The sequence below is a fragment of the Platichthys flesus genome, chromosome 2 (assembly GCF_949316205.1).
Source record: "Platichthys flesus chromosome 2, fPlaFle2.1, whole genome shotgun sequence".
Taxonomy (NCBI): Eukaryota; Metazoa; Chordata; class Actinopteri; order Pleuronectiformes; family Pleuronectidae; genus Platichthys; species Platichthys flesus.
In genome coordinates this window covers 23,273,534-23,286,849 of record NC_084946.1, presented here as the reverse complement: position 1 = coordinate 23,286,849, position 13,316 = coordinate 23,273,534, and the positions used below count along the sequence as shown (strand labels likewise).

The 13,316-nt window shown below is 42.8% G+C and overlaps 1 protein-coding gene across 4 annotated transcripts in view; it reads right to left on the bottom strand.

The window, feature by feature from the left end:
- tead3b (TEA domain family member 3 b) overlaps window positions 1-13,316 on the bottom strand; it is a 31,489-nt gene that overhangs the window by 6,817 nt on the left and 11,356 nt on the right. For 2 of the 4 annotated variants that reach the window (XM_062406857.1, XM_062406865.1), the window contains exons 2-4: window positions 11,265-11,519; window positions 2,683-2,747; window positions 1,705-1,767 (exon numbers count right to left, since the gene is read on the bottom strand). In XM_062406857.1, coding sequence (XP_062262841.1) covers window positions 1,705-1,767; window positions 2,683-2,747; window positions 11,265-11,388 — 252 coding nt within the window. In that variant the 5' untranslated portion in view covers window positions 11,389-11,519. Of the gene's footprint in view, window positions 1-1,491; window positions 1,555-1,704; window positions 1,768-2,682; window positions 2,748-11,264; window positions 11,520-13,316 lie in introns of all 4 variants that reach the window. The other 2 variants (XM_062406848.1, XM_062406874.1) reach the window with 1 other exon arrangement.

The window sequence follows — 13,316 nt, the reverse complement described above, 5'->3', positions numbered from 1 at the left end:
TGTGGTATATAGATGGCTGGTGAGACATTTTTCCTTCATGTTTGTTCAGCTGATGCTACAAATTTACTTTATGACCACAAGCCATTTGATCTTAAAAGACATCAAGTTAAATGCAGAGCATATCCCTGAGCAGAGCAACGGCTACAACGGCCTTACCAGATGCACCAACATGATGTTTAATGCTTTAAAAGCTCCAAGAACAGAGTTACAGCAGGGACCAGACTATCAGACAAAGTGGAAATCATGAAGCATACTAAAGTTTAAGAGGAACACATGAGGATGAAATGATTCTTACTATCAAATTGATGTCCAATCAAATATGTCATGTTTTGTGAAGGAATGAGGATGTGTGTGCAAAAAGGAAAGAGTAATCACAGAAAGAGGGGAACAAATCATGATTAACCCCTTCAAGCAAAGCAGATCAAAGTCACCACGCAGCATTTTGAGGCCCTTTTAAGAACATAAAACCTGATTTAAGAACACAACACTGCCTCCTGTCGGTTATAACATATTAGATGAAGAAGGCTGAACACACAGTTTTTGAGTTCTGCAAACATTTCTGATTCCATGATCTGACAGTAAATGAAACGGTCACAGTTTCTCTAACAGGACATAGAGGAGAGAAGCGTAGCTAAAATATACTCAATGATTTGTAAGGGATGTGAGAAATCTATTTCCTTTCCTTCTAGATCATCACACTAAGCACAACTTGGTTGACTGACAGGTTGGTTAATTTATCTTGTTGTGACACTATGTGCGTTAGTCTGCATGAAGGGGTTAATCTAAGTTGCAGTCAGCGCTACAAATGCCAAAAAGTCTCAATTTTAACTTATATCTGATTTATGGACTGTGTACAGAATATGGAAATATGCAAAAACCATTAAAAAAGCATGAACAGACCAGAAGAACTGGAAGTCAAAAAGGAGAAATACGGTAATCCAAGATTAATCTTAATTAATGTCAGGTTTTACTAAAGACATTACAAACAGACACATTAGAGGAACTTGGAAGGAGCAACTACAGTTTTAGAGAAAAGGTTTTTAGAGAAAGAAGAAGTCTAAGAGGAGTAGAGTTTGCTGCGGAGGCAGAGAAAGAGCTGTAGCATCATGCAGCTGAACAACCTTTCACTGGGCTCATCATAACAACCTGTGGGGGCAGAAGCTTCAGAATCAACTATCACAGTTCTACTTTAAAGATTAGGGCCCATAATTAATGCAGCTCAGACCTACGGTAGAAGTTAAAAAGCTTTGACTGTTGCAGTGTGCACCTCATGCATGATACCAGAGCAGGACTGGGGTTAATATGTTCTATTCTCAGAGATTTTAGCACCTAGTTGTTACACTGGGATTCTAGCTTGCCGAGCTCACGTCCCCCTTATCCAGCAGGAACTGGCCTCGCACCAGCACGAGGACTGATAATACGCACAGATTAACTGGTTAGTGCAAAGCCAAGCCTACACAAGCCCCGCCGAGCCCGCGGTGAAGCGCATACCTTTAGCTTTGACTGGATCTCGCGAGATTTTCTCCGGGCGAGAACCTGCAAGTGGCTAGAAACCTGCACAGAAGAATAGCCGAGAGGAGGGAAGAGGAAAAGGAGACAGGGAGAAAGAAAAGACAAGGGAAGAAAAGAAAGAGAGAAGCCGTAACCAAAGAGGAAAGGGACGCTCAGTCAGTGGTTGCCGTGAGGCAGGTTGGCGGCTCCTACCTTTATACCAGCCTGGTATTCACGAACTTTCTTCCGCGCTAACACCTGTATGTGACTAGACACCTAAAGGGGTGTGAAACAGTTGTTTGAGCGTTAAGACAACATTCACTCACATACATGCGCGCGCACACACACACACACTTACATATATGCATGCAGGCGCGGACTTGTATTCACAGAAACACAAACTCACACACACACTTACAGCAATAACACACACATTGGGAGTTCTTATCAGTACATGCTGTGGCTAAACATGATAACAAGATAAAAATGTTCACATCAGTCAACTTTTATAATGATCATGATAAATGTCACGTTATTATTTATTTAAAACTTAAAACTTTGTTTCTCCTGAGTGACGGATTTGGTTTAAACTTCTTCTTCATGAGCAGTGACTGGCAAACATTTGATAAACAGCAAAACATTTAACAAATCTGAGGTCGATCATTTATGTGTTATATGTATAAAACATTATATCAATACTTACTGGACTTTTGTTATACTGCTAGTGATGGTGATTATTTATCACCCAGCGCTAACACGTTCAACTAAACGACTTGATTTAAAGGATGTGCTGGTGATATACTATATTTTTCTGAGTATCAGATCCCACGAAAAATCCCAAACCAACAATAACTTGATACAACAACATTTTATGTCCTGATATATCTCATTGCTTTGTCCCATGGATCTTCACTGCTGCCCAAATATCATTAAAAAGCTCTATGAAGGACTTTTTCTCTTTAAAGGGACTTTTGGCAATAAGAAATACATATAACTAACCCAGCGTGTAAACTGACATTTTGTGTTGAGGCACAAGGTTTTGTGTTGATTAGCTGCTCAAATTACATTATTATTCTCATTACTCTTGTGCCATTTTTATTACGACTATTCGACTGGTGGTGTCTGTAACTTAATCCAAACACATGCAGGACTGTTGTAACTCGATCATCAGGGCGGGTAAAGCTTGTTTACCTGTTTTCTTGTGCGGGTTTTGCCTGTCCTCAGCTTGATGTACCGTGCTATCAATTCATTGCGACCTGCAACCAAAAAGAAAAGAAGGTCTCAGACTGAACAAGAAAACTAAATAGAATGTGAGTCTGTACACATCTTAAATTACAACGAGCCACATCACATATCTAAGCTACGTGGTGCTGGTAGTTAAAGGTTTGTAGCCCCATTTGTTTCTATGCAGCTGCTATAGACAAATATTAATAATGTATAATATTTAAAACCATCTTTAAATCCTCTGGATCCAGATTTTCATTTGGAGCCATAGACAAATTCCACAAACTCCTTGATACTAATCCCTTTAATAATTCAGAAGCTTTTCAGGATTAATATGAAACTCTCTGACAAATTAACAAACAGTTACATGGTAAATATTTTTTTTTCTTGGATCCACCTCCTGATCTGGATCTGCTCGAAAATTGTACGTGTTCCTCCCTAACCCATATCACATCCTCCCACCTTGTTTCATGGTTACCAAGGTTCAAATCTTAAATTCAATCAAGCCAAACCAGTTTGCACAGGCTCAAAGAAATCAGTCCCCAGTGTATCTGATTTATTCCTCAAGATTTGATTCATAACTTCTTGGGAAGTTTAAAAAGGCCTAAAAACCCCTCCCATCTTGCAATGTTAAAAGAAGACTGGTTCTGCCTCCTAAAACAACACAGACACAAAACGAGAGACGGATCAGTGATAGTACCCTGAAGTGTACAGGAGGTGGCGCTCTAGTTAAACCTTGGACCCACGTGTCAAGTCAAGAGGGGCAGCAGTGTGACCTTTTCCCAGAGCTCCTCAGACCCGGGGCAAACAGCCTCTGACCATCGGCCATGAGCCACAATGACACCTCTGTCTCCTACAGCAGGCGTTTTTAAAATCAAAGTTTCATATCAGGCTGGCTTCGGTTTTGGTTCTGTTTTACCCCCAACCTTTCCACCATCTCGTTTCACACATCCCTATTGTCTGCTCACATGGCCCCGTCGCCTAATTACAGAGAGTGCTTAGAAAACAGAACCATGTTTTTCGTGACATAACATCGACTCTCGACATTCTGCACAAACAGGTTGTGCAGAGAACAGGCTGCTGTTTTCCGGGGCCTTCGTGGTCCCCTGTACGTTCAGGAGGCGAACATGTGCTCCAGAGTGCGGGCCCGGGATCGAGCAGAAATCATCTTTAGTGTGTGAGAAGTGCAAAATGCATTATAATGTTGCCTCGAGGGGGAAAGTCGGTCCATCAGTCTTTTTCACATCTCCTCGCTGCCAAGTCACGCTTACTGGGTTTCTGCGGATGAAAACTGGGCCAGTGGGAGAGGTTGAACCACTGTATCATTATGAATAATGACCTCAACTCTCCTAAAGTTGCTGACAGGAAATTTTTCACTGACGAAAACTGGTCAAGATGTGCTTCCTCCAACACACACACACGCACACAAGACACTCACAATAGACTGAGTGTCTCGGATGTCTAAGGTTTAACAGCTCTGGGTACCCAGACACATAATGACAGGAGGAACAAGTCCTGTTTGTTCACACACTCTTTAGCATTTGGCCTCCAGAAGGCCCTTAGTGCAATTACCATAAAAGTACTGAAGGCCATCTCCAGCAGGCTTGCGGCCCTCGCCAGGCTCTCCAACCAGTCGGCCCGGCGGTCGGCCAGCAGAGCTGAGCTGTCTGCCGATACCAGGGTGGCCCCTCCCCCTCTGCCCTGGGCCAAGGATGGACACGCCCGCTCCGGCGCCTCCGCATTCCTCGCATTCCTCTGAGCCTGTCACATCTGTGCTAGCCAGTCTGATTGGCCCGGGCCTGCGAACACAGCCAGAGCTCGGGCCAACGCACACATGCTCTTATGCTCTCCTTCCAGCCCTGGGAGTAGCAGGGGTTACGGCCGGGCTCAGGGCCATTAGGCTGGGGTAGGGGGTCGACAGTCAGCGGGGGCAGCTGCTGCAGTAACTCTCAGAAGAAACACAAAGCCATAACTGACTCTGCCAACAACTGCCACCTGGCAGCAGAGCAGCCCCTTCTCCCAAAACAACACCACTGTGTGACCCTGCGCTCAACGGACAGCCGCACCTGCTGTCGGCCATCCCAGCAGAGGATGGCAGAGGGAGAACAATGCCAGTCCGACCCCCACCCAACTGTCAGGCTCAATCTCTTCAGCTGAGGGGCAGAGGGAAAAACATTATACTGTCCCGTCCCCACCGCAGGGCTCTGCTCTGAATTTCACACATATCTCATTGCAACGCACCGGAGATACAGTGTGAACTCGTTTGTGAAGGTTTGACTGATAAAGACAAGAGTTTTGTACAGAGCTGATCAAACTGTGAGTTTGAGTTTCTGGCTGTGGCTGAGTTAAACTAAGTTAAGTCTGTTCTTTAGTTTACAATTTCAGTCAGCATTGTCCCTGAGGAGTGAAGCAGAAGAGACTGGTACTGCCACTTGTGGATTTAAATTATTATTTATTGCAACAAACTAAAGACATAAGATAAATTGCAATATTCATAGATAAGCTGCGGTTACAGTACCAGTTAAATGCAGAATGATGACAGGCCCCAACTCAGTGATTATTCCAAACCAGCATCTCTAATCAATTAACCAGATTTCTAGACAGCAGACTGAAAACTTTTCTCCCTGTATTATAACAACATGGGCCTCAGTAATGACTCTGTGCTGCCTGGTAAATAAAAAATGTGTTTTGTTGGTCTGATGGATGGTGAAGTTCTGCGGTCGTGAGCTGAGACGACTTCTCCAGTTTCTCACAACATCTGGTTGTTTTTGTGATATGTTAAATCTCTGCTTTTGTTTGATGCGACGTACGGTCGTGCTGCAAAGGAGCGGTGATTGAGTTCAGAAGTTTCAAATAAACTTTTATAAAGTCAAAGGATATAAAGACTTGTGAACCGAAAGGGAAAAGTTCACAATCTCAGGCACTGCACTTTTTTTTTTTTTTTCTGGCTCTGAGGAAACAGACAAACTGGTTCATGAGCCAACAGAGTGATGATTTGCATAAAAGGCTCCAGTCCTAAACAATAGAGAGAAATAGAAACAATAGAAACAAATAATGAGAAAATGTTCTAGGTTACTAAAATCTGAGGGGGCAAGAAATCAAAAGCTGCTGCTGGACATTATTCACTTTTAAAATAAAAATCATAACCCTCAGGATATTTAAAAAAGAGCGACGGTCTCAGGACTTCAAAGCTGCAGCTGCACGGTGAACACATGCGGCTTTTATGGAAACTCACTTCTTCTGCCAAATGCAACTGGTTCTTTTAGCTGATCGTCCTTTTTCAATGACAACAGAGCAGCAGAAAAAAAAAAAATATATATATCAAGAACGAGACTCTGTGTGTGTGTGTGTCGTCATTCTGCGGCAGGCCGAGATCCAGCTCAGGCTCGACACATGGGGTGGGGGGGTGGGGGGGGTCATGGAGATGGTGAAAAGGCCGACCCACACGGCAGGGGATCATGACAGGTGCACACAAACAGACACACAAGACAATCGCATGCACAGCCCTGCTTGCCCTCCTGACTCTAATCCCTCCCCGACACACACACACACACACACACACACACACACACACACACACACACACACAGACACACACACTTCCATCTCCCTCTCCCCGAGCGGCTCATGATTCCCTGGCTGATTGCTCAACACCCACTCACACCGCTGCAGGCTGCCCTTCTTCACCTCTCCCCCTGACAGGACACGCCCCCTCTCTTTTCTTTTTCACTACATGACCGCTGGAATTTTCCACTTCCACGTGAAGATAGTGAGCGAAAAGGTAATCTCTCCTCACCCTCGGCAAGCCCCCCCCCCCCCCCCCCAGCCCCTCCTCTTCCTCCTCCTCCTCCTCCTCCTCCTCTTCCTCCCCCTCTGAACCCGTTCTCCACCCTTATTCGCTCTCCCCACCTCCCTTTTCATAACATTGAGGTAATCCTAAATTGCTAGCATACTGCTCAGCCATGACTGAAAACATTCCTAGCATCTCAGCGAGGGGGCTGACAGGGAAGCACCAGGCGTGCTCAGTCATCATTACAGACCCACCCCCCCACCCCAACCCCTCTTTCTCCTCTCTTGCACCTTTTCCACTCATGTTTTCTCACAGGCACCGAACCAGTGGTTAATTCTTGCCGTGGCTCTGAAAAGGTCACAACTGACAGAGGCCTCTCTCTCTCTCTCTCTCTCTCTCTCTCTCTCTCTCTCTCTCTCTCTCTCTCTAGCGCCTAAATCTCTCCTCGCTGGTTTTCTACCCACAATGCTTTGCAGAGTAGTGACAGCTGCAGGGTTGAGAGAGAGGGAATAAGAGAGAGAGAAAGAGAGAGAATAAGAGAGGGAGAGAGAGAGAGGGGTGTGTGCGCTCGGGGTTTGACACACCTGTTGAGGCCAGAAAACGCAGGTGAACAACATGTCAGCACAGCCCCACAGCAGAACAAGACAGGCCACATTTTTTTAGACACACACACACACACACACACACACACACACATCTTTTGAAGACACTTCCTCTGAACGTGGTGGCCTTCTACGTGCCAACTATTTCACTCGACCGGGAACAAACGTCTCGGAGCTCCAGCTATGCTCCGAATGTTCCAGTTATTATTTATAATTTTTAATTGAGTGTTCGTCCCTCCACATGAGAAACACCGAAAAAGATCAAGGGGATTATTTTCTCTCAATCTAATTAAATATGCTGCAACAAGTGATGGGGCCGTAAATTAAATCAAAATCATTTAATAATTTTCACAACTATAATAACAGCCGCTGTGTAATTATCAGGATATTAAATGTCACAATGAAGGAGTCGCTGGGAGGAACTAGATGGAGAACGACACTTGATTAACAGCAAAAACATTTGATAAATGATGTGTTATAGGAACTGATGTGCTCAGAAGAGGCATAAGAAATACAGCGATACAGCAGATGTATGACATCTTTGTTATGTGCAACTAGCAAAGGTGAATTTTAACTTAAATATATTATATACTCTTTCTCTTTATGATGTATGGAAAATAAATTGTGATAATTATTGATTATTGTTTTATTGCTCTGCCCTACTACAACCAGCAGCTTGTTAGCTTAGCTTAGCATGAACATGAGGAAGAAAGTAGCCTGGCTTATTGATAGCGAAATCGGCCTCTACCAGCTGAATGGTTTTTCTGCCCACCCCTATGTTATTTGTTTGATCTGCATAACATTTGTGTATTTAATTTAATATTTTACGTCGAAACCATTTTCCTTAATTCAAGTTCATCATTTTTTGTGTGTTTTTTATTGTTATTCATAGTCCCTTACAAGTCAAATTTTAGTTGAACTGGATTTATTTTTATTTTTATATACCCATAAGCCAATATATCAGTACCGGACATTTTTACTGCCTCATGTCATCGTCAGCAACGGCCCAGAAAAATGCACACCATTCAGGCTGTAGAGCAAAAGCACAATATACTGATAACATACATTGGACTAACGATATAAAGCAGAGTGCATTAAGAACAAGGAGCTGACGTGCAGTAACAGATGTCGCCCATTTAAACTGTTACGACTGTGATTACCTCACGACTGGAGTTTAGCTTCTTTATGCGTTGCTCATGTTCAGAGACAAACTGCAGCGATTATTAACATGTGGCGTTTATTGAAAAATATGAGCGTTTCTCTCTTTTGAACTCTTTGTCACCCCTGAGCTGCGTAGATGACTGGCAACGCTGCGAGGAAGTCTAGACAGGTTAGTGGAGCAGGGAAATACACAAAGATATACAACAGCCCTCGCGCTAATGGAAATTTTCACACAAAAAAAAAGGTTTTCCCACCGACTGAGAGAATTCCTGGCAGAGAAAGAGTGAAATTCCCAATGGGAGGGATGACTTGCCTGCGTTTGGAGGCCACTGGAAGTCTGAGACTGCAAGGTAGACAGTATTACACACAGTGCAATCGTTAACATTCCCCTAACCTCGCGTCAGGGCAGCTTTTAGATGTCTGAGGTAATCACCTTGTGAGAGGGCTTCTTCTGGGGCATGCCTTGGCTCTTGCAGCGGAGCCTCAGATGACTTAGTGTAAATGGAGAGGGTGTTTACTGCCCCTCGAAAAAAGCAGGCCTCTAAAAGGGGTCCTGAAGGTTTGACTCTAAGGCGGCAGGCCTGTGCGCCGCTCCGCTCTCTTTGTTGACGTTCTCGTGACAAATGTCCGCAGCTCGGGACGCGGTGCTGCACCGGTGCACCACGTGGAAGAGTGACCTGGGCTTTAATTAAAAGATGGCTGCAGTGGTTCATGCTGCAGGTCTTTGCACAAACCCTCGACGTAAAGTAGGTTGTAAACTATTTTGTTAAATTATTACGATAACTGTCCCAAAAATTAAAATTGGAATCTAAATATAATGAATCACATCCATGACTGAATAAGAAAATTCTAACTAAACCGACTCCACATGTTATTAGTCAGCAAGTTTATTGATATTTTACATTTCTAGTTATTTTCTTTTATTCATTTTCTCTGTTTTTAACCTAGGTTATTTATCATTACTATGACAATCTCCACAAAGGAGGATATGTTTTCATCTGTATTTATTATTTAGCAGGATGATGCAAGAAACTAAAGAAGCATTTCCACGACAATTGGTGGAAGGATGTGGTTTAGGTCGGGAAAAATCTCTGGTGTGGATCCGGATCAGGGAGAAGATCCAGGAATCTTTCCTCACTTTCTTTAACATTGTGAGAAAGGGTGTTTTTATAATTTTTGTAGATTTCTCAGAAAATAATTCATGGAAAACAATCAGACATGTTGATTAGATTAATATTAATGAGTGAGCACAATTTGGTTCGGATCAAAATAAAAATGGATTCGGTGAACTTGAATATGGTTTGATAAGGGGACTTTTGGTAGATGTTTGTGCTTTACTCAGTGACATTCTTGGTTTTTTTTCTTCATATATTTATTTAATACCATCTGTGAAATCTGTTTCTCTGGATTGCATGTTATTAATTTCACAGCTGATTATTTTGTCATTTTTTTTACAAACAAGCAAAAGTTTAAAGCTTTGAACACTAGAAAATTGGGAAAAACGCATATCCTACGTGACAAATTCTATGTTTTTTAATATGTTAAGTTATTGATTTAATTTATCAATTGACACACTTGTTTCCTATTTACTAATCCACTCAAGCCAAGTTCAGAAGCTGCAACTGCAGCTGAGTAATCTCAGGTATGTGCTTGTCCTTGAATATGAAAATGTGACGAATTAGAGGTTGAGATTCCATCTAAGTGAAATCACATCAAAAGAATCCCATTGCAGAGAAGCCAACCCAAAAAAAAAACAGCCTTTCAAAAACAAACACTAATGCTTCTTAAATCCTGTCTGAGACTTTGGTGCCAACGATTGATGGTTTTTATGGTCGTACTGAAGCCGGAATCAATTTCAAGGTTTTGAGACTTGATGGACAATAATTAAAGGGCAGCAAAGTCCTACAAAGCGTGGCCTCAGGGAGCCGCATTGCGATGCTGAGAAGAACTTAATTCCCCCCAAAAACCAAAAGGGGGTTTGTTGAGGTCGAAGCCAAGAAAAACAGCAAAGAAAGCAGCAAAGCTCCCGTCAATCAACATCTTAACTGCTGTTCAGCAAAAAGAAAAAGAAGCCTCAGATGCTAAATCTAATTAGGAACGTGTGCGCTGTCGAAAAACAGGAACGGGAAAAGTGGGATCGAAATAATGAAAGACAAATGCGTTCGACTTCCTACACCTGGATGTCAGTGATTCCACCGACCGACTTACCAAAAACGTCCATCTGGACTTTTTCAGGACATTAAGCTCTCAACACCTGCAATTTAATGAACACGCTGCAGGAAACAGCAAAACTATCCTGAAACCATGTGGATGTTTGAAATCTCCAAACGGACCAGCGTGCCAAAGGGATGTTTATGTTCCAGAGTCTCAGTGCACGCTGTGCTAATTAACACTAATTTAAATGAACCGTCCGGCATCAAACGCAACTCTTCTCTAGAAACCAGCTCTAACTAGTCTCCTACAGGCAAAAGCTCTCCCAGCGATACCGGTGTGGGGGGTTAAACGAGCGCAGGATGTTCAGTGATAAAGGGAAAGAAACCAGAAAAACAAAGCAGGTTTTGCGAGTGAGAGAGCGTAGCGCGGAAGAAAAGAGGCCATAAAACAGTAGGCATTAAAAACAGCCTGTAAAGAAAAAACGCCATGAAGTAGAAAGACAGGTGTAAATCATGGGGAGAGCAGCTCAGGCGCTTTCAGGACGGCAAAAAAAACAGCTCGGAGAGCGCTGGTGCAACTGGAAGAACCTGCCCCTGGGTCACAGCACAACAGGTTCAGACTTGTTAAGGAGAGTTCTGTGTGGAAAGAAAACATTCACCTCCATGTTGAGATGTGACACGAGCACGAGAGGAAGAGAAGTTTCTCTTTGGGGCAATTTTGTTTTTCTTTGTGACCCACGTCTCTCTTGGGAATGTGTGGTTTTCTCATGTTCACTATGGAACTGATTTACATGTAATTGTTCTTCTCTTGTTGTTTCTCTGGCTGTGTTCCAGTGGACTTACCATACATCTTCCCCTCGTCTGACAGGATGATTTTCCTCCTGCCACAGGGAGGGTAGATGGCGAGGGCCTCCTGGAAGCTCTGCTCGATGTCCGGGCTCCACACCCCCTCGGCGTCCCCCTCCATGGTCTTGTCGTCAATGTCCCCGTCCAGCCCATCTTCTGGGCTACCGTTGCCGCTCCACTCGTTGGACGCAATGGTGGCGGCTCCCCCTGGGCCCGACCCCGAGCCCCAATATCAAAAGATCTGTGGGAGATCTGTGGAGAACAATGTCACATGAATTAACATTTTCTTCTATAATGATAAGACTCTTTGCCACTGGTCAAAAAAATAAAGGGCGACATATTAATCACTTAATCACTGTCGCAAAAAACCTCCTGATGCTTTAAACACCAAACACCTAAAAACAGTCCCTTACAAATTCAACCATTTACTCCAGTTTGAGAGTCCAGCAGTTTTAGGTAATAACTTTAAATGTTTATGACCCATTTGAGATTGTGCCTTTCGCAGGGTCAACTGGGTTAAGACCTGAGAGCCGCAGACACAGGGTAAGAAAGTCCGTAGAGAACTAAGAGATGGACGACCAATTTTGGTTTTTGCATGGAATTTGTTGACAAACAAAAAACAGGACCCTTGTTATACATAAGAGCATATATTCCTATCCAACAGGAAAATAATAACAATCATTCCTAATTCTACATATTTTCCGAATAAAACCACTTCACCACACAAGCCACAATGTGCACAGCAAAAGGATAGTAAAAGTTATTGTTTTAGCAGGAACCAGAAGCCCTGTCCAGAATTACAAGAAAGTTATATTCTCAGTATTGCGCAAAATACCAGCATAGACTGCTATTATCAATGTTGTGACATGAAAGATAACAAAGAAAAAGTGTCACACACTGTAAAATCAAACTCATCGATTGTGTCTGAAAAACAATTACAAGCCACAGTTTGTCTTATTAATTTGTGTCCTTCTTGTGAGGCCGGAAATTGTCACGTTTGGCTAGAGTGAGGAAGCGTGAAAATGCTTTTGCCGTTTGTGTTGGTGGAGTAAGTTTAATAAATGGTGGACCAGTGTGCTCAGAATACATCAGGTTAACACGATGAACTGTGCTGACCTGCAGGTCTGAGATCAGCACAGTGAACGGGTATGTGTTACAGCGCAGGCTGCCAGCAGTGTCACTAAAAACACATGGAGCAGAGATTTTATAAAAACTCAATTCAATTATCTCGACAACCTAATTAGCAGCTTCCACACTTCAGCCCTGCCAAGTTTGTTCGGAGGGTTTTCCTGTAGGAATCTACATAAAGTGAATTATTTGCTGAAGATAAGAAGAAGCCGAACTGAGCTCGCTCATAACAAATACAATGAAAATGCAGCTTGAATAATGTTGTTCATCTATAAGTCACAGTTTTGTCTTCCCCTGACCTTTTCTTTATTGCCGTCGTTAAATTTGTATGAGTAAACAATGTTAACCGTAATTATTACTATAATTTCCTCAATTTAATTTCTCTGAAACGGCCAAATGAATTCAAGATATTCCATAAAACTAAGTTTAAAGACCTCACTAATCAGCACTGGCCTCAAAGAATTCTTGCGGTCTGGGAACTGTGTTCCAGTGTGGTTGGCTTATGGCTGACTGCAGGCAAAAGATCTTAAGTATTTTTCAAGCTGCCTTTTCAGCGTTGTATTGTTTCTAAGATGGAAGTAAATGAGGTAACCATGATCCTCAAAGGATGCTGGTGTCTCTGCTGCAGCATTTTAACTTTAATGGATAAATACACACACGTACAAAAAACGAGAGTTCCTGTGGGGAGAGACTACAATGATCCAATCATGCAAACATTTAGACATAAATATCATAAAATGTAAAACAAAGAGTAGGAGACATTATCTGTTTTCAGATGTTTTTTGTTTCATTAAAAGCCACATATGACCTCTTTTGCACACGAGTCAAAAAATAATAACAATGTGGTTCTCGTAAAAATCTGCCAAGAAATGAAGTTTCGGTCCTCGCATGTCCCAGTGTAATTACACCAAAACTGTGGTG